Source organism: Haliotis rubra, unplaced genomic scaffold (genome assembly GCF_003918875.1).
Source record: "Haliotis rubra isolate DU_JTF1 unplaced genomic scaffold, ASM391887v1 Scf437, whole genome shotgun sequence".
Lineage (NCBI taxonomy): Eukaryota > Metazoa > Mollusca > Gastropoda > Lepetellida > Haliotidae > Haliotis > Haliotis rubra.
In genome coordinates, this window is record NW_025767121.1 from 768,683 (window position 1) to 786,233 (window position 17,551).

General features: G+C 40.9%; 1 protein-coding gene across 1 annotated transcript in view; it reads right to left on the reverse strand.

The window, feature by feature from the left end:
• Positions 1 to 17,551, reverse strand: part of LOC124289235 (FK506-binding protein 15-like) — a 64,733-nt gene that overhangs the window by 28,826 nt on the left and 18,356 nt on the right. The window contains 11 exon segments of the mRNA XM_046725840.1: positions 353 to 416; positions 1,206 to 1,308; positions 1,523 to 1,617; positions 2,397 to 2,504; positions 2,913 to 3,079; positions 5,556 to 5,604; positions 6,585 to 6,635; positions 6,668 to 6,732; positions 7,430 to 7,610; positions 14,195 to 14,314; positions 14,853 to 14,984. Of these exon segments, the coding sequence (XP_046581796.1) occupies positions 353 to 416; positions 1,206 to 1,308; positions 1,523 to 1,617; positions 2,397 to 2,504; positions 2,913 to 3,079; positions 5,556 to 5,604; positions 6,585 to 6,635; positions 6,668 to 6,732; positions 7,430 to 7,610; positions 14,195 to 14,314; positions 14,853 to 14,984 (1,135 nt within the window).

Here is a 17,551-nt window from a genome sequence, read left to right on the forward strand (position 1 = left end):
CTGAACAACGTTTAGACATTTTATTAATTACAAGATGAAAAGAAAGTGTCAATGTATCAAGTGTTTTTATTGACAAACTTCATATATAACAATTTCTTTCATTTTGTGAGTGTGACGTTTCGATACAGATTCTTGTATCTTGTATTGTACCATTGCCAAGCAGGATGTAACATGAAGTTGAAGGGCTGTAAACTTATTATACAGATTTGACAGAATATTATAAGTACCTTTATAATAAGGTTATGATACGATACTAGTATATGACTGCCAAGACCTGTCTTCAACAGCTAATCATTCAATTCAAGGCCTGAATTATATTTGTGCCAGTGAAACCAATTACAGGTGCACATACCGGCTCTCTGCAGCCTCTTTCTAGCTGAGTTGAAAGCGTATCTCAACTCAGTGGACAGATTCACCTGCAGGGACAGACAACAGAAATGTGGCATGTCAAGTCCGGGACCACACAAACCAGTTTTTTATGAGCAAAATGGTGAGTATGAGTCAACCAGGCGAACTTGGGGGTTTGTAAAGTAGCCAATATTGTCTCAAGCCTCTTAATATTTCAGATAGTACTGAGAGCTTGCCCAACCTTTCTAGCAACAATCATGTAAGTCCGGGCTTTTTTAAAATGGTCACTTCTGTCAACGAAAGCATTCAACGAACATCGTTTTTATAAATCCATCATATAGCCATAAATATTTTTAGACTTGTGGTTAACGCTAAATATTAACCTTGACTATGGCCTTGGGCAGAAAAAGTCAAATGACCATCATCATCATCATCATCATCATCATCATCATCATCAATAAAACAATTTCTTGTGAATAATTGTTGTGAATTATTTACTAATCTGCTATCCCTACTACAATACTACTGATTATTGCTAAATGTGAAATCATAATCGCTGACTCACTTTAAAAAATGCAATAATCTTGAATGTCATGTTTACTCTATTCAACCTCATCTCACCTATCAATCTAGATGTTTTCACCATGTACAGCAGGGAACAGGTCAAAAGGGCCGCATGACAAAGAAAAGTCAAAAGGGCCGCAAACCCCTAGTCAAAAGGGCCTCAGACCGCAAGTGAGACTTTTCCGTTTTGCGGCCCTTTTGTCATGCGGCCCTTTTGACTAGGACCCTGTACAGCATTACATTACAGCATCCTCATTACAAAGGTCTCAGTGTATGAGGCTAGTTGAGCTTACCTTCTCTTGTTCGAGTGTCAGCACCCTCGCCTGTGATTGGTTGGCGGAATACTTGTAGCCCTCGTTCCGCTCCTCCAGGAGAGTGTTGCTTTGTTCCACAAACCTAACAACAGACATTGTCTCTGTACTCATGAAGAAGAACTTCACTCAAGCCAGCATCCCAATTTTCAATGCATCTAATCACTATGAATGCCATATTTTTGCTTCTTATGCAATATACATGTTCAGCATTCATTCCACAAATCTATTATCGTATATTGTTTTAGATACTGTTATGTTATTGTAATTCTGCATTTTAGTAACATGTATGTACTTACTTTTGATTTTTCTGCAGAAGTTCTGCAATCTTTTCATTTTGAGTTTCAATTTTGCCACTTTTTTCATATACATCTTTCTTTAAAGTTTCATTTTCCTGAAAAGAAAGAGCATGGTATACAAAAAGAAACAAATGTATTTCACTATCATAGCATTGCATATCATGAAAAACTTCTTATAACATAGCTCAAAGCTATTAACAGTGCAAAAAAAAATCTACTTCATATTCTAGTTCCCATTCCAACATATGCTACTGACACCACTTGTCCATATTATACGAAGTTATGACATTATTTCTATATCATAGGGAGTTATGAGATGGCAGTCATGTGTAGAGTCAGATTGTCCTTGTTTAGATTCATACATGGCTATACAACTGCAGTCTGCGAATAACTGTAAGAACTGGACAAACCAGTGACTGATATTAAGAACATCCCACAAGTCTCAGGACCAGACAACCCAGTCTACTTCTTAACCTCATGTTGCTTGTCTGGTCAAAGACACATTTCGTTTCTCCACAAACAGCAGAAAATGACACACACAATAAGGCCTGTAACTCTCTAAAACTACAAAAGTTCATCTTGAAAAACAATTAGGCACTTGGCTGTAAAGTTCTCAGGGGTGGAAATAAGTTTAAAATTGCTAGTGTACTCACGGTACAGTGGCACATGTAAAGTCACTTGCCCTGATTATTTTCCCATTATACCAACCGTTTTCTTGTTGATTTTTAAATAAACAACATAATAAACATTGGAAAGTTAACTGGACACCGGTACAGTGTGATATACAAATTTGCTTGCCCGACAGAAAAAAACACTGGACTCGGACATTGGGCAATGGGTATATTTCCACCCCTGAGTTCTATACTGTCCTTACTTGTACTATCCTAGTGATATTCTGTAGCAGTACGCCAGTCTCCATGGTGGGTGCATGCATGGACTGTAGAGCTGGTGGCATACCACCTCCTGGTCCTATCACATTCACCTGAAAACACCATCAAATACTTAAAAACCAGTTGTGTTCATCCAGCAGTTTATGGGTACCTGGCAGAATGACCACACATCAATGTATTGCCACAAATTTGAAAAAAATCCCAGGTGCAGTGGTTAATATTACAGTTGTTAAAACACTGCTTTAGTCAGGTGAATATATCTCAACTCAAATATGCAACAGGAAACAATGGTGAAAGAATTTTTTTGGTTAATGCCAAATATTCCAGCTTTTTGAAGGCAGCTTGAAAATACTGATGTTCAGACAACCTAATGATTGATATGATGAGCACTGATCCATTGAAGAACAATCCTTGAAGAACACCGAGATTCCCCATGTTTAAAAGTCAGTTCTACGTCACAACAGTTTTGACTTTGGTTCACAATGAGAATGAAATCTCACCTTGTCCAGGATCCGGTCTACTTTGTCGGAGATCTTGCTGACTGAAAGTCGTATCTCTGTGTTCTGTTGCCGTGTCTCTGTGAGCAGAACAGGAGCCAGACTGTCCATGGCGCCTGAGGAACTTGTGGAGCCTGGCTGGGCTGGGGGAACACCTGCAAACAACAACCCTATGTTGAAGGAGAAAGAATTAGTCAGTGCAAAGGCAGCATTTTGGATGGATGGTTGTCATTGGTGGGAAGGAAGGTTCACAGGGATATTTTGTCAGTCAACAGTGTTGTGCTTAGCAATAAGCCATGTATGTGTAAGTAATTTAGGATAAGCTGGGTTGTAATATACTGACATTTGTTAAGCGATTTCAAATGTGTTCTAAAGGAAAGGTCAAGGGGTGAGCGAGTATGGTTTTATGCCACTTTTAGCGATATTCCAGCAATTTCATTGCAGATGGATATCTGCATGGGCTTCATACATTCACCGGGGCGGTGGGGTAGCCTAGTGGTTAAAGCATTGGCTCGTCACGCCGAAGACCCGGGTTTGAATCCCATTTCTGATGTCCCCCGCCGTGATGTTGCTGGAATATTGCTAAAAGCGGCGTAAAACCAAACTCAGTCAGTCAGTCATACATTCACTAATATTCCAGCTATATCATGGCAGGGTTTTACAAATTTCAACCATGTGGGGAATCAAACACGGGAATCTGTGTGACAAGCAAACACCTAAACCACTAGGCTACCTTACCAACCAAGGGTTAGGCTATGAAACGACATTTGAAAAAAGCAGGATTTGGTGTTTCACAACAGTATTATGTGATCGTGCGCAACAAAACATTTTCCAGCGGTTGTTGGAAATTTCAGCATATTTACTGATTACTGTATCACTTCAAGTTTAGCAACCATTTCATTTTAAAATGCATGAAAAAGCATATTATTCTGTGAAATAAAACATGCTGTGAAAATAACAGACAATAAGAACATGTGCTTCACAAGCAATTGCTCTCGACAAAACAACTTAATGGATTTCTTTTTACTTCATTGTTCTTTCAATCTAAAAAACCTATATGGCAAATTTTCAATCTGTAATCCAAAAGTTGAAAACTGTAATTCACAGTGTTTTGTTCTCTTAAGCTAAGAAACACTGAACAAATCATGTATATCTGATTAACATATAATATAATGAGAACTTTGCAATGGAATGAGAATATTAACTTGCGACACAATATTTAGTTTCAAACACCTTGCGGTTAGTTATAGTAAAGCATGTGAGAAGGGAAAAATATCAATAGAAGAGGTCACATGGTGCTGGGGACATACATAGAAATACTCCAAGGTCAAATGTAGAGATAGCATCAAAATCAGGTAACATGATACACCCAGCCTTATAACCCATACTGCATATCTTGACCATGTTGAAGGCCAGTGCTTGTTGACATCCATTAGATCATTCGATTAATACTCTAGTAGTTGGTCTATGAACATGTGGACACTGTTTCAAAAGTGAGGTGAGGTGAAAGTGGGTTTACCGTCGTGCTTGATAATATTTCGCTCATATGACGACGTGCATGCATGTGTATGTGTATGTGCGGCTGCTTGTACTAGCCCAGACTTAAGCTGGTTTTATAGTGCTAGCCCACTGAGATACCAAGCCGCAGTGAAGCATGAATACCCCACTCAGACACATTATACTGACTCCGAGCCGACCAGTCCTTGTTGTACCCATTAATGCCGAGCGCCAGGCAGGGACCAACAAGAACCATATTTTAACGTCTTGTGGTATGACGCGGTCGGGGATTGAACCCACGACCTTCCGCTCTCCCACGGACGCTCTAACCACTACACCACAGAGGCGGTCCTGTTTCAAAAGTGGGGTAAACCTTGTTAGTTTTTAGTACCCTGATATATTCTGTGGCTAGTTCCAGATCAACATGAATTTTGGAGGGTGGGATGTGTCATGCTAATTACTGGATAACACTTTTACTGCTGCTGAGAGTTCCTAAAAGATACCCGGAGAGCGGAAGGTCGCGGGTTCGATACCCGACCGCGTCATACCAAAAGACGTTAAAATATGGTACTTGTTGGTCCCTGCCTGGCGCTCGGCATTAATGGGTACAACAAGGACTGGTCGGCTCGGAGTCAGTATAATGTGTCTGAGTTGGGTATTCATGCTTCACTGCGGCATGGTATCTCAGGGGGGTAGCACTATAAAACCAGCTTAAGTCTGGGCTAGTACAAGCAGCCACACGCATGCACGTCGCCATTTCACCTCACCTCACCCATTACACCATTGTCCACCTGATGCTATCATGGGTGTTAGGTGAGGTGAGGTGAAATGAAATTTAACGTCGTACCTGAGAATATTTCGCTCATATGACGACGTGCATGCGTGTGTATGTGTGGCTGCTTGTACTAGCCACGACTTAAGCTGGTTTTATAGTGCTAGCCCACCGAGATACCATGCCGCAGTTAAGCTTGAATACCCCATTGAGACACATTATAACATAGACTTTACTAACATTTGGCCAAGGAGTAGAAAGATGTGGAAAACATGGGAAATACATAAAAAGAAATAGTGGAATATGAAAGTCAGCTATCCCGGTGTCTGGACATGCAGATGATATTCATCATGCTGAATATGTGGACACGGTTGTACCTGAATACGGCTGCTGAAGTCCTGCCTGGTATGCTGGAGGCTGGAAAGCCTGGAACAGAGTGAGTGAGTGAATTTAGTTTTACGCCGCTTTTAGCAATATTTCAGCAATATCACAGCGAGGGACACCAGAAATGGGCTTCACACATTGTGTCCATGTTGGGAATAGAACCCAGGGCTTTGGGGTGACGAGTGAACACTCTAACCACTAGGCTACCCCACCGACCCTGGAACAGAGTGAGTGAGGTAAGGTTTCATGCCTCACCAATGTTCAAGGTACATGTCCCCTGTTCGATTAAGCATACCTTGATTAATTTCTTGGCCAATCTAAAAAGTAATTTGTAAAAATGCTCCAACTAAGACCAAAACTTACACAACCATGATGACAGTCATTCTCTTCCCACGTACCTCTGTTCTGATACAGCCCTTTCATGGTGGGAGTGTTCAGGATTCGTGATTAGTTGCAATCAGATTTAGTTGTGCAATAAGCGTCGTTGTTTCAAAACTAGAACCTCTTCCCCTGCGTAATGCGCAAACGTTTCTTCTAGACAGAACTCAGTCATGCAGTGGCGAATCAATGGCGTCTCCATCGCCCTCATTGATAACGGACAAGCTAGCCATTAAATGTCTTGTGTGTAACATCTCGTCGATTGATTCCTGCACTCTCTATTGCTAATTTCTGATTTTCAGTTAAACATGAAATACCGAATCTATCCTTCGCACGTTGATCAACTAACTCCATGGCGGCCGCCATATTGGATCTAAGTCGATGTAACACGGGTTCTGATTGGATAGAAAGAAGGGAGATAATTCATGTTACGATTTTTTGCTGCTAGGGGATTTTACGAAAACCAGGAAATATGGCCGAATAAGAACAGAGGTATGACTTGAGTAACTTCTGTGGGAAGAGAATGGATGACAGTCTGTATGCTATGGATTAGTTACAGAAAGTAGATGCACTCTGACATTAATTCTTTTGAAATAGGCTCAATACAAATGTGCATGTCGATATTTCCTTGAAAGTTGACTCACAGACATGTTTGCTGCTTGCTGTAGAATGTTAGTGTTGAAGACTGCTATGGCCAGCAATCGCATAATAATTATTCTGCTGATAGCTGTTGCTGTTGCTGTAGAATGTTAGTGGGTTGGAAGACTGCTAGTTGCTGGGCCCCAGGTAGATCTGTAAATACGAAATGGGATCATTCAAACATAATAATTATTCAATAATAATAACATTAAGAATTGATTTCAATATTTACTGTGCCATGGCACACTAATATATGGGGAAGCCTGAATAAGAAGAAGAACGACAGGTGACAGGTGCTCACTGGGGCTTTGATAAAGTTAAAACCAAATCAAATCTACACACACATGTACAAACAATCCTGAAAGTCTACTCAAATGCTGTGTGGAAGAGGTGAGTTTTGAGGAGAGACTTGAAAAGGTCTTTGGATTTGGTATTTCTTAGTTTGGATGCTCATGCTGCTGATCACTGGACTGTCTGGTCCAGACTTGATATTTTACAGACCTCTGTCATATAGCTGGAAGATTGCTGAGTGCGGTGTTAAACTACAACCAACCAATTATGATAGTATATATAGGTTTCTGGTGACCAGTCTCTACCCAGACACCTGTGAAGATCCGGATTAGAATTGAACTTCAGTAACCCATGCTTGTCTTGAGAGGGAACTAACGGGATCGGGTGGTCAGGCTCGCTGACTTGGTTGACACATGTCATCGTATCCCAATTGCTTTGATCAATGCTCATGCTGTTGATCACTGGATTGTCTGGTCCAGACATGATTATTTACAGACCGCCGCCATATAGCTGACATTTTGCTGAGTGCGGCATAAAACTCACTCACTCACTCACTTACTCTGTACAAATGCTGGTTGTCCCGGGACCTGCTGTCCCATCATGACTTGAGGCTGGACAATGGGCGTGGCCATGGAGGGCACGGCCTGGGGCACAGGATGAGCTGCAGGCTTTGAGGGCAATACTGGTTTAGGTTGAGCTATGGGCTTGGGACTTTCTTCATGGAATGGCTGGGAAGCTTCCTGGAAGAAAAGAAAGTTTGCTTGAAACTTAATCGACTTTGTTATTTTTATACTTGATAATTAATGCAGAGGATGTGATTTTCCCCACAGACCTACATGCAAACACAAGATAATGTCATAAAACATGAGCGAGACAGATCAGACCCCTTGGGATCCTTAATAAACATAACATAACATGACAATATCCTTGCTTATCCAGCTTATCTAGCTTCATGTTGCTGTCCTACATGTCTGATCCTCGATCTCTGAAATCTGACATTAATTGTTTGGGGGTTTTGATCGGGGATAATCAAGTCACCAAGTCAGACCTCCTGAACTGTTTGATGTTTTGATCTCGGATAATCAAGTCACCAAGTCAGACCTCCTGAACTGATCTGAGGTTTTCGATCGGGGATAATCAAGTCACCAAGTCAGACCTCCTGAACTGATCTGAGGTTTCGATCGGGGATAATCAAGTCACCAAGTCAGACCTCCTGAACTGATCTGAGGTTTCGATCGGGGATAATCAAGTCACCAAGTCAGACCTACTGAACTGATCTGAGGTTTCGATCGGGGATAATCAAGTCACCAAGTCAGACCTGAACTGATTTGAGGTTTTGATCGGGGATAGTCAAGTCACCAAGCCAGACGTCTTGAACTGATCTGGGGTTTTGATTCAGGTGAAAAAGAAGAAAAGTACTGTATCACGATATGAATCATATTGCATCCATAGTATTAGGTTAAGTATCATATCGCAACTATCGTATTGTTAAACCTCTACAGCGGCCTATAAATATACAAGTCTGCACAGGAAAAAAAGTTAGGTATTGATAGAATCAGTGGAATTGCCATACCATCATACAACCACACAATCATCAAGGAATAAGTGAGTGAGTTGGGTTTTACGCCGCACTCAGCAATATTCCAGCTATATGGTGGCAGTCTGTAAATAATTGAGTCTGGACCAGACAATCCAGTTATCGACAGCATGAGCATCGATCTACGCAATTGGGAACCGATGACATGTGTCAACCATGTCAGTGAGCCTGACTATTTGATCCTGTTAGTTGCCTCTAACAACAAGCATGGGTTACTGAAGATCAATTAAAACCCGGATCATCATGGGTCAATCATCAAGGAACATGTGGAGGTTTACTTCAGTTTCTGTATGGGTTGAAACTGGTAAAAGGGTTTTCTTGTGTTGCCTGTGACAAATATTCACTAGATACAGTGATGTGAATCATAAACAACTCTATCACATGGGTGTAAATTAATATTAGTCAAAAACCATTTCCACATTGCACTAGCCCTTTGAATATTTTACAAGTCACAGGCTAGCAGACTAGCAGTCATATCTAACTATCAAAGGACTACACTGACAGAGCACCGATGTTCAGCAAAGCTCACATTGTGAAGATAGGCCACAGAGCTAGTGGTCTTCTAAATTCACCAGCCCATTGAAAATGTTACTAGCCACAGGCTAGCAGGCTAGCGTTCATATCTAATATAAAACAATACTAACAGAAGAATGCATCAAAGTCCATCAAAGTGTACACTGTGAAGATATGCAGTGATTATCAGCTCTATCACACCTACAAAAGATAGATCTGTCTCCTGTCATTATCAGTATCACAGATATAACAGATATAACAGATATACACCAAGTGACTGATACGTTTTGTCCCGCTACCTATAACACATCCATACAGGTAAAATCATATTGACAGTCAATATAGGAGATATGTCACATACCGGGGTATATACTGATAGGTATAAATTGTGATCACATTCTTTTTAACAAATGTGATTTTCATGTGACAAACACGCACACATATATAAAATTGCTTTAACTTTTTAAAGTATTTATATATTTAACATGCTTAATTTTCAAAATATATATGAACAACAATTATTGCTAAATGTGTTGCTATATTCATTCCCTAATAGAAACGTACCACAGTATCAAAGAAACTGATCTGGGTTAAATGATTCTTTAAACAGAATTTATATATATATTGCAGATTTCTTCATGCGCCTTTTCCACGTCAACAGATATGCTCAAGGTGCAACAATGACAGATTAAAAGAGTCTCTGACATGTATACAGCAATATGTACATGTCCAAATAGAGTTCCTAATAATACATTGAAAACAGGTACTTTTTGAGTCCTGACTTGAATGTGGCAATACTCTCAGAAACTTTCAGAATGGGTGTGAATGTCAAAAGGTGAAAAAGTCTGGTTTCCAAAAGTTTTAAGCCTGAAGTTTGGCACAAACAGAAGCTCTTGATTAGATGATCGAAGGCAGCGTTTGTTTGAGTAAGGAGTAAGCAGGTCAGAGAGATATAGGGGAGCAAGACTGTGACGGGCCATGTAGGTCAAGCAGAGGATTTGTAGTCACTTCTTGCCTGTTTCAGTTACATCATGGAATGCAGAATGAAAAGAAAATTATTTCAAGACCCTAGTTTCTTTTTAGGTTCAGTATACATATTAACAGAGAGTAAGGTGCCCTGGTCTTCCTTCGGCATTTTAGTTACAAAGTCACACGACTTATCAACCTGTCTACACCATCCATATCATCATCATAATAAATCATATAAAGTTATCTATAAGTTCATAAGATCACAGTTTATCAGTGCCTTGGAATATCCTGAAATAAAGCTAGCACACACAACATGTATGTTGAATATTAATCTCTATGTTAAAACAAAAGTACCTACTTTCCTTGAGACAAACCCACGTAGCTTCCCTGATCACATGCATAATTGTAATCATGTCACATGCCTACAGTGGTATGATACACTCCCTACAGCCTTCCACTGCTACATGATACCACGGACACAATATGTTCAATACACAGCAGGATTCATTCTTAAAATATGCCTCTTCTTTTTCAAGGGGTAGCCTAGTGATTAAATCAGTTACAACTTCTGTAAATGGATTATGTCTTGTCTCCAGAAGGAGGTGCTGCTCCCTCCATCCTCAGTGATACAGTATTTCACGCCTATAAGTAGTCAGTACCTTTACAGAATTATCATAGACTATTATTATTATTCTGTTCTTAACATCATATTTTCTTGGGGTGGTGGGGTAGCCCAGTGGTTAAAGTGTTCGCTTGTCATGAGGAGGCCTGGGTTCGATTCCTCACATGGGTACAATGTGTGAAACCCATTTCTGGTGTCTCTGGCCATGATATTGCTGGAATATTGCTAAAAGGCATGAAACCCAACTCTCTCACTCATGCTTTCTTATGATGCATCAACTAAAACTTTAATTGACAAATTTGTTTTATCTCTACATATAAGCAATGTAGGAAAGATGTAGAAAATCTAGCCTGTCCACAGGACTGGCAGGTCAAATTTTTTACCAGTCCTGCCAAAATCTAGCCTGTCCTCCAAATATAAATAAAACACCTTCGGCAGTAAATATTCAAAATGGTTATAATCATTATATATATGTCATTGGTTTGCTAAAATTGACCCGACATGAGGACGGACTAGATATTTTTTTAACCCGTCCTCCACAAAATTCATCCGTCTCGGACGTTGGGACGGGCTATCTTTCCTACACTGGTATAAGGATAAAAATTGTCAAAATATGTCACTTCTTTCTTACAGTTGCCCCACCTAAAACCTTCATGGACCCTTTTTCTTCACTATTAAAGAATCACGACATATTCAACATACATTACAGGATATAATATGTTTCTTATTTCTCATTATGCTTGCACCTTAAACTGACTTAAAATTAAATTTTCAACTTAAATTCATAATTTCCCCCTAAATTTTAACTTTATTCTCATGCAATATTGCATCATATTTATAAGAAATCATTGCTGAAATTGATTCAGGAAAGTTCACACACAAAGTGATGATTTTTTTTAATAAGCTGAATTAGAATTACGGTTACATAAATCAGCTTTGTGATATACAAAGATTTTTTTTAAACAAATCTCTCCCCTTTTACCAGAGAAGTCTAAAACAGTAATTAGAAACAATAATATCCCAAATAGCCAAAAGATATGTGCAGTCAGAACATTTTATATTCTGTGAATTTACAGATCTTCACTAAAAGAGTGAGTGAGTGAGTGAGTGAGAGTGAGTGAGCTTGGTTTTACTCCGCTTTTAGCAATATTCCAGCAATATCACGGCGGGGGATACCAGAAATGGGCTTCACATATTGTACCCATGTGGAAATTAAACCAGGGTCTTCGGCTTGACAAGCGAACGCTTTAGCCACTAGGCCACCCCACTGCCCCTTTCCACTAAAGAGGGAACTTGGGAAAGTCAAATGAAGGTGAAATCTATCTGTGTAGCACTATATATTTTTCATGTTATTTTGCACACCACTCGTGTCTACTGTTATCGTATCTAGTGACTCTAGCAGTGTCACAACAAATGTAACCTTATCTGCTGAACTGAAACCAGATACAGTTAATCTCGAGATAACCCTAGGTCAGAGGTGTTGATGATACAATTACAGACTTAAAATGTGGACAATATCAGTTTGTATGGGTAAAAGCAATATCAAATCCATCCATAAAAAGAGCATTGACACATTAAGTCTCTAATTGTTTGTTCTGTTGTATAAATTTGAAATAACTGTTCAAACTAATAGGGCTGCGCAATATAACCGGTTTACCGGTATTTACCGGTTCAGACATGAAAATGATACGTATTGCGATATGCTGATCGAAAACCGGTATTTTGACTTGCATTCGGAAAACTTCGTAACACTCGGAAATCTTTGGATATGTCCTTGTTTCATTTGTGCCAAATATTATTCATATTTTTAATTTATCATGATTAAAAGTTGTTATTAAAGCTTAATCAAGCCTAGTCATTTTGTTGTGTTTTTGCTCTATAAATCAAGAATTAACTCGATTATAAGTAGTTTTTTGTTTAAAAATACTTCATGCAATATATTGCAATACATATCGCAATACATGCTTTCGCATCGCAATATATCGCAATATGAAAATTCTCTGCAATACCCACCCCTACAAACTACTGGAGACATCTGATTGGCTTAGGTTTGGGGAAGCCTCTTTCAGGTAATTCCTTTTCTATTTTTAGCCACTCCTGGTACATTATTAACTTTGGCTTTGCATTTGTTTCTGTCCAATGACACGTGACTCGTTCTTGGGAAATCAGCAAGATGAATGTGGTAGAAATCTTTGCATTGTAAAAATGTAATTTGGACATACATCCATCATGCAGCAGTCTAGATTTGTTTTATCAATATACAATGCAAAGATTTCTGCTATATTCATATTTAGGGACAGCTATCGATACAGATCAAAGACATTGATAATTGTTAACTAAATATTGATTGATTATCGTTGAATAGCGGAGAAGTAACTTTGAGCATGAATGCCAAAAATCTTGAAAGAAATCACCATCCACATCATTTGGAGGAGTGAGTAGATACTAGTGAGTGAGTGAGTGAGGAGGAGTGATGAAAGCAGGAGCTGAGTGAGTAGGTGAGTGAGTGAGTGAGTGAGTGGAGTGAGTAGAGTTTAATTTTCAAAGCCACACTCAGCAACATTCCAGCTATATGGTGGCGCTATCGTCTGTAAATAATCGAGTCTGGCACAGACAATCACATCATTTGAGTGAGTGAGTGAGTTTAGTTTTACACCACACTCAGCAATATTCCAGCTATATGGCGGCGGTCTGTAAATAATCAAATCTGGACCAGACAATCCAGTGATCAACAGCATGGACATCGATCTACGCGATTGGGATATGATGACATGTGTCAACCATGTCAGCATGTCTGACCACCCGATCCCGTTAGTCGCCTGTTACGACAAGCATGGGTTACTGAAGTTCAATTCTAACCCGGATCTTCACGGGTAACATCATTTGAGAGTGGTGACATATTTATGCATGGATTATGAACAAAACAGCCTCTGCAACATAACTGAGAAGCAGCTTTGTGTATTGTGTGAGTAAATCAGCACTAGGTTGCATCACAATAGTTTATGTACCGATAATATCGATGACATAATTTTCATATTGATAATCATTATGACAATATTTCTGATTATCGATCTTTTTAGCCAACCCTAATCATAATATTGATTGGATGAGATATGAATAAGGTAACACCATGAAATTGGAAAGTTTATAACAAATTGTGTATCTGTACTACTTCTCCTATCTCACACACCCGACAGGAGTAATGCAAAGTATGAGATAGGAGGGAGGGTGAGTGGGTGATAGTGGAGTGAGTGAGTGAGGAGGAGTGAGGTGGAGTGAGGAGTGAGTGAGTGAGTGAGTGAGTGAGGAGGAGTGAGGAGTGAGTGAGGAGTGAGTGAGTGAGTGGAGTGAGTGAGTGAGTGAGTGAGTTACTTAAATGTTCTATTTAGCAATATTCCAGCAATATCACAGGGACACCAGAAATGGGCTTTAAACATTATGCCCATGTGGGGAATCGAACCGGTCTTTGGCATGATGAGCGAACACCTTAACCCCTTGGCTACCCCACCTCCCTTAATTGACATTCACTAGTATTGTGGTGGAACCATATGGCAGCGCCGACACTACACTCACTGTTGTTGTAGAGGAAGAAAACAAACACTGAGGAAGTTAAGTGTACTTACTGGCGCTTCTTCCTCTTCCTCCTCATCGGCCTGGGCGGCGACAGCACCAGCTAGCGGCAACATCGGCTTTCCCATCTTGGCCATCCGTGATATAAGCTTGGCCTTGTCAGACTTGGGTGACTGCCATATAACATTTATTTTATTAATTCTCTTTTAATAATCATTATCAATATTTGTCATGATCTTTATATAAACATTTTTGTTATGATTAAACACTACCACATGATCAGGAAGATATGCAAGGATTAATATCGAGATAATACCTAACCTTCCTAAAAACATTTTGTTTGTTTGTTGTTTAACGCCACACCCAGCAATATTCTAGTTATATGGCAGCAGTCTGTAAATAATAGAGTCTGGACCAGACAACCCAGTGATCAACATCATGAGCATTGATCTACAAAGTTGGGAAACAATGACATGTGTCATCAAAGTCTGACCATCTGATCCCATTAGTTGCCTCTTACAACAAGCAAGGGTTGCTGAAGACCAATTCTAGCCTGGATCTTCACGGATCCTTCTCCAACCACTAATATCTGTTATCCACAAGGTAAGGTAAGGACAGTCAGTAACTTCTCTTCCCTCGCTGGTTTCTGTCCGTGAATGAATCAGAAGCACACTAGAGAAACAACAAATATGACAGAACAGTGCAACTTACATTTGCCATCTGTTCAGAGATAGACCTGCTTCTCCCCTTTACTGTCTCCCCATCCTCCTCCACAGGCTTGTGCTCCATCACGGGGGTGGGGGCGGGGGAGTGGCTGGGGGAGTCACCCTTCTGTAGCTTGACCTACACGCAAATGCAAAATAACAACATAAAACATGGTCACACAGAAATAGTTCCATTAAATTGATGCAATTAGAAATATCACTTGACAGAATTATTAACTCATTATTTGTGCAACAACAACAGGAAACATGATACAAGCAAAAGTTTATTATGTGGGACATATATATGAAAATATATGCAGTTAAGGTGCAGGGCTGGTGTCCTGGTTGTTAAGCCTGGACATGGTGATGAAAGCTGCCTTGGGGGCATAACCGATTCCTAAGAGGAATGGCTGACTATCTGAGCTTGCCCCAAGTGGGGAAATGAAATATGACTGCTGACTGAGGTTGGTTTTAGGCCGTTTTAGCAATATTCCAGCAATATCACGGCGGGGAACACCAGAAATGGGCTTCACAAATTGTACCCATGTGGGGAATCGAACCCGGGCCTACGGGCTGACGAGCGAACGCTTTAACCATTAGGCTACCCCAGGGCCCCATGAAATATGAGGTTAAAGGAAGGAAGAAGGAATGTGTGATGGTACCTGTATGGCAGCTGGTGGAGATTTGTTTGTTTGAGTGATGGCAGCTCGTGCAGGTATGTTTTACCTGTATGGCAGCTGGTGGAGAGCCAGCACGTAGGTATGTTTTACCTGTATGGCAGCTGGTGGAGAGCCAGCACGTAGGTATGTTTTACCTGTATGGCAGCTGGTGGAGAGCCAGCACATAGGTATGTTTTACCTGTATGGCAGCTGGTGGAGAGCCAGCACGAGGTATGTTTTCACCTGTATGGCAGCTGGTGGAGAGCCAGTGCATAGGTATGGCTGGTGGATGTGAATGTGGAGTTAAGCGTCCTCAAATCCATGACTGTAAACTTGGAAGTTCGCTAGTGATTCCAAGGTTGAACTGCAGAGAGTACCCCTGATTTATGACTAAAAGAATCAAAGGGTCATCTATGACCTGGCGCCAAGTTTTGTTGAGTCCTAGGCCCTGTCTAATGCTGATCTCTGAAAGGATTCCGAACAACCTGATGGTGGAGGGTGGGATTCTGTAGCAGAGGGAGTAGAGACTCTTCTGCCCCTAGCAGCGCCCCTAAATCTGTTCTGTGCTAGGAGGGCTGAAGCTAACTTTTGACTAAGATTCCTTGAAGTTATAGTACCCTTAGCCTCAATACCTTGCTGACACTGGACATTAAAGGTTGCTGAGGAATCCAATGGCTGTTGAAAGAGCTGTTCCTTGGCCGTTTCTGGTAGATTAACTGAACCTGACCATTGGAATCGTTCCAGGGCAGTCAGTTGACCCAGTGCAGTCACATGATTTTGAGTAGCATCTGATACACATGATAAATGACATCAAGAAAGGAATGCACTAGAGTGGCCTCATGAGCTGACATGGCTACTAAGGTGTCTTTCATAACTCCCGAGTAATCTTGGAAGATAGGTGGCAGTAGAGCACAGACCCCTCAGCAAACCAGTTAACGCAGGATAAGATGTCAACTGCAGATCTAAGTCCTTGATTGGAAAATGGATGCAGGAATGCTTTGTGGCTCAGGAATCCAGTTTCTTAAAGTCTCTGTGCAGCTCTGGTGGATGGGCAGGTATCATTAGGTAGATTAGTTACCGATCTAGCCTTGGACAGTTGAGAGTTGAGAGAATCCAATGCCGAGATGGCTTTGGAGTTCGTTCAGGGGGAAGACAATCGGAAATCCCAGCTTGAAAGGGACTTCAATGTCTGGTTTATCCAAGGCAGCCGGCATAGTGTAAGGATAAAGTCTGTGTATAAGTTCAAACTCACTCGGAATGTCCATTATGGCGTATAGTCTTCCGCAGAATGGTCCATGGAAGGCACAGTTAATAATCATTCTTTCATGACAAGCTCCAGGTGAGAGACAGAGTAAGCAAGAGGGATGATTGGTGGGTTATCTATGTCTATATGCCCTTGTGCTAATGATCCACAACAGCCGGCTGACTGATTGCACGGTTGCAGACCGCTGAACATCAGCCGCACTGCCCGTGCCCGCCGTACCTACTGCGGTAACAGCTTTTTCTCTCTCAGGGCTGGCCCAGTGAACGAGGCTGCGCTGCCGTTGATGTCCAACTCTCCCATGGTACCTGATTAGGGAGTAACAGAATAGCAAAGTTCACATAATTTCCTTCTTTGATTTTCTCGATAATCTGAGGTGGAACCATGTCAATATGAGGTAGACTACCTGAGACAATTCCTTCAGTGGGATACTCCAGTCCAGGTGTGGGGAATCGCTGTGGTTCAGTCGTGTAACGAACGATAATGGGTCTCAGCTCGGTGAGTTCCCTCCTCAAGTCAGCAACGGTACTCTCCGGTTCGACAGACGGAACTGACAAAAGACTCCTGTCTCTGGCCTTACGTACTCTCACATGGTTCGATTTTGCGGCACCCACGAAACTGATTCATGTGGGGCAAAAGTTGGCTGTTCTAGTGAAAGCTGTCTAGATGAATTACGAACCATCCTGTCATAGGGGTACTGCTCATCAGACAAAGGGCTGTAAGTGTCCGATGACGTCACAGTACTAGACTCTACAACCCTCGGTGCTGTCTCCCTCGCCTTGAAGG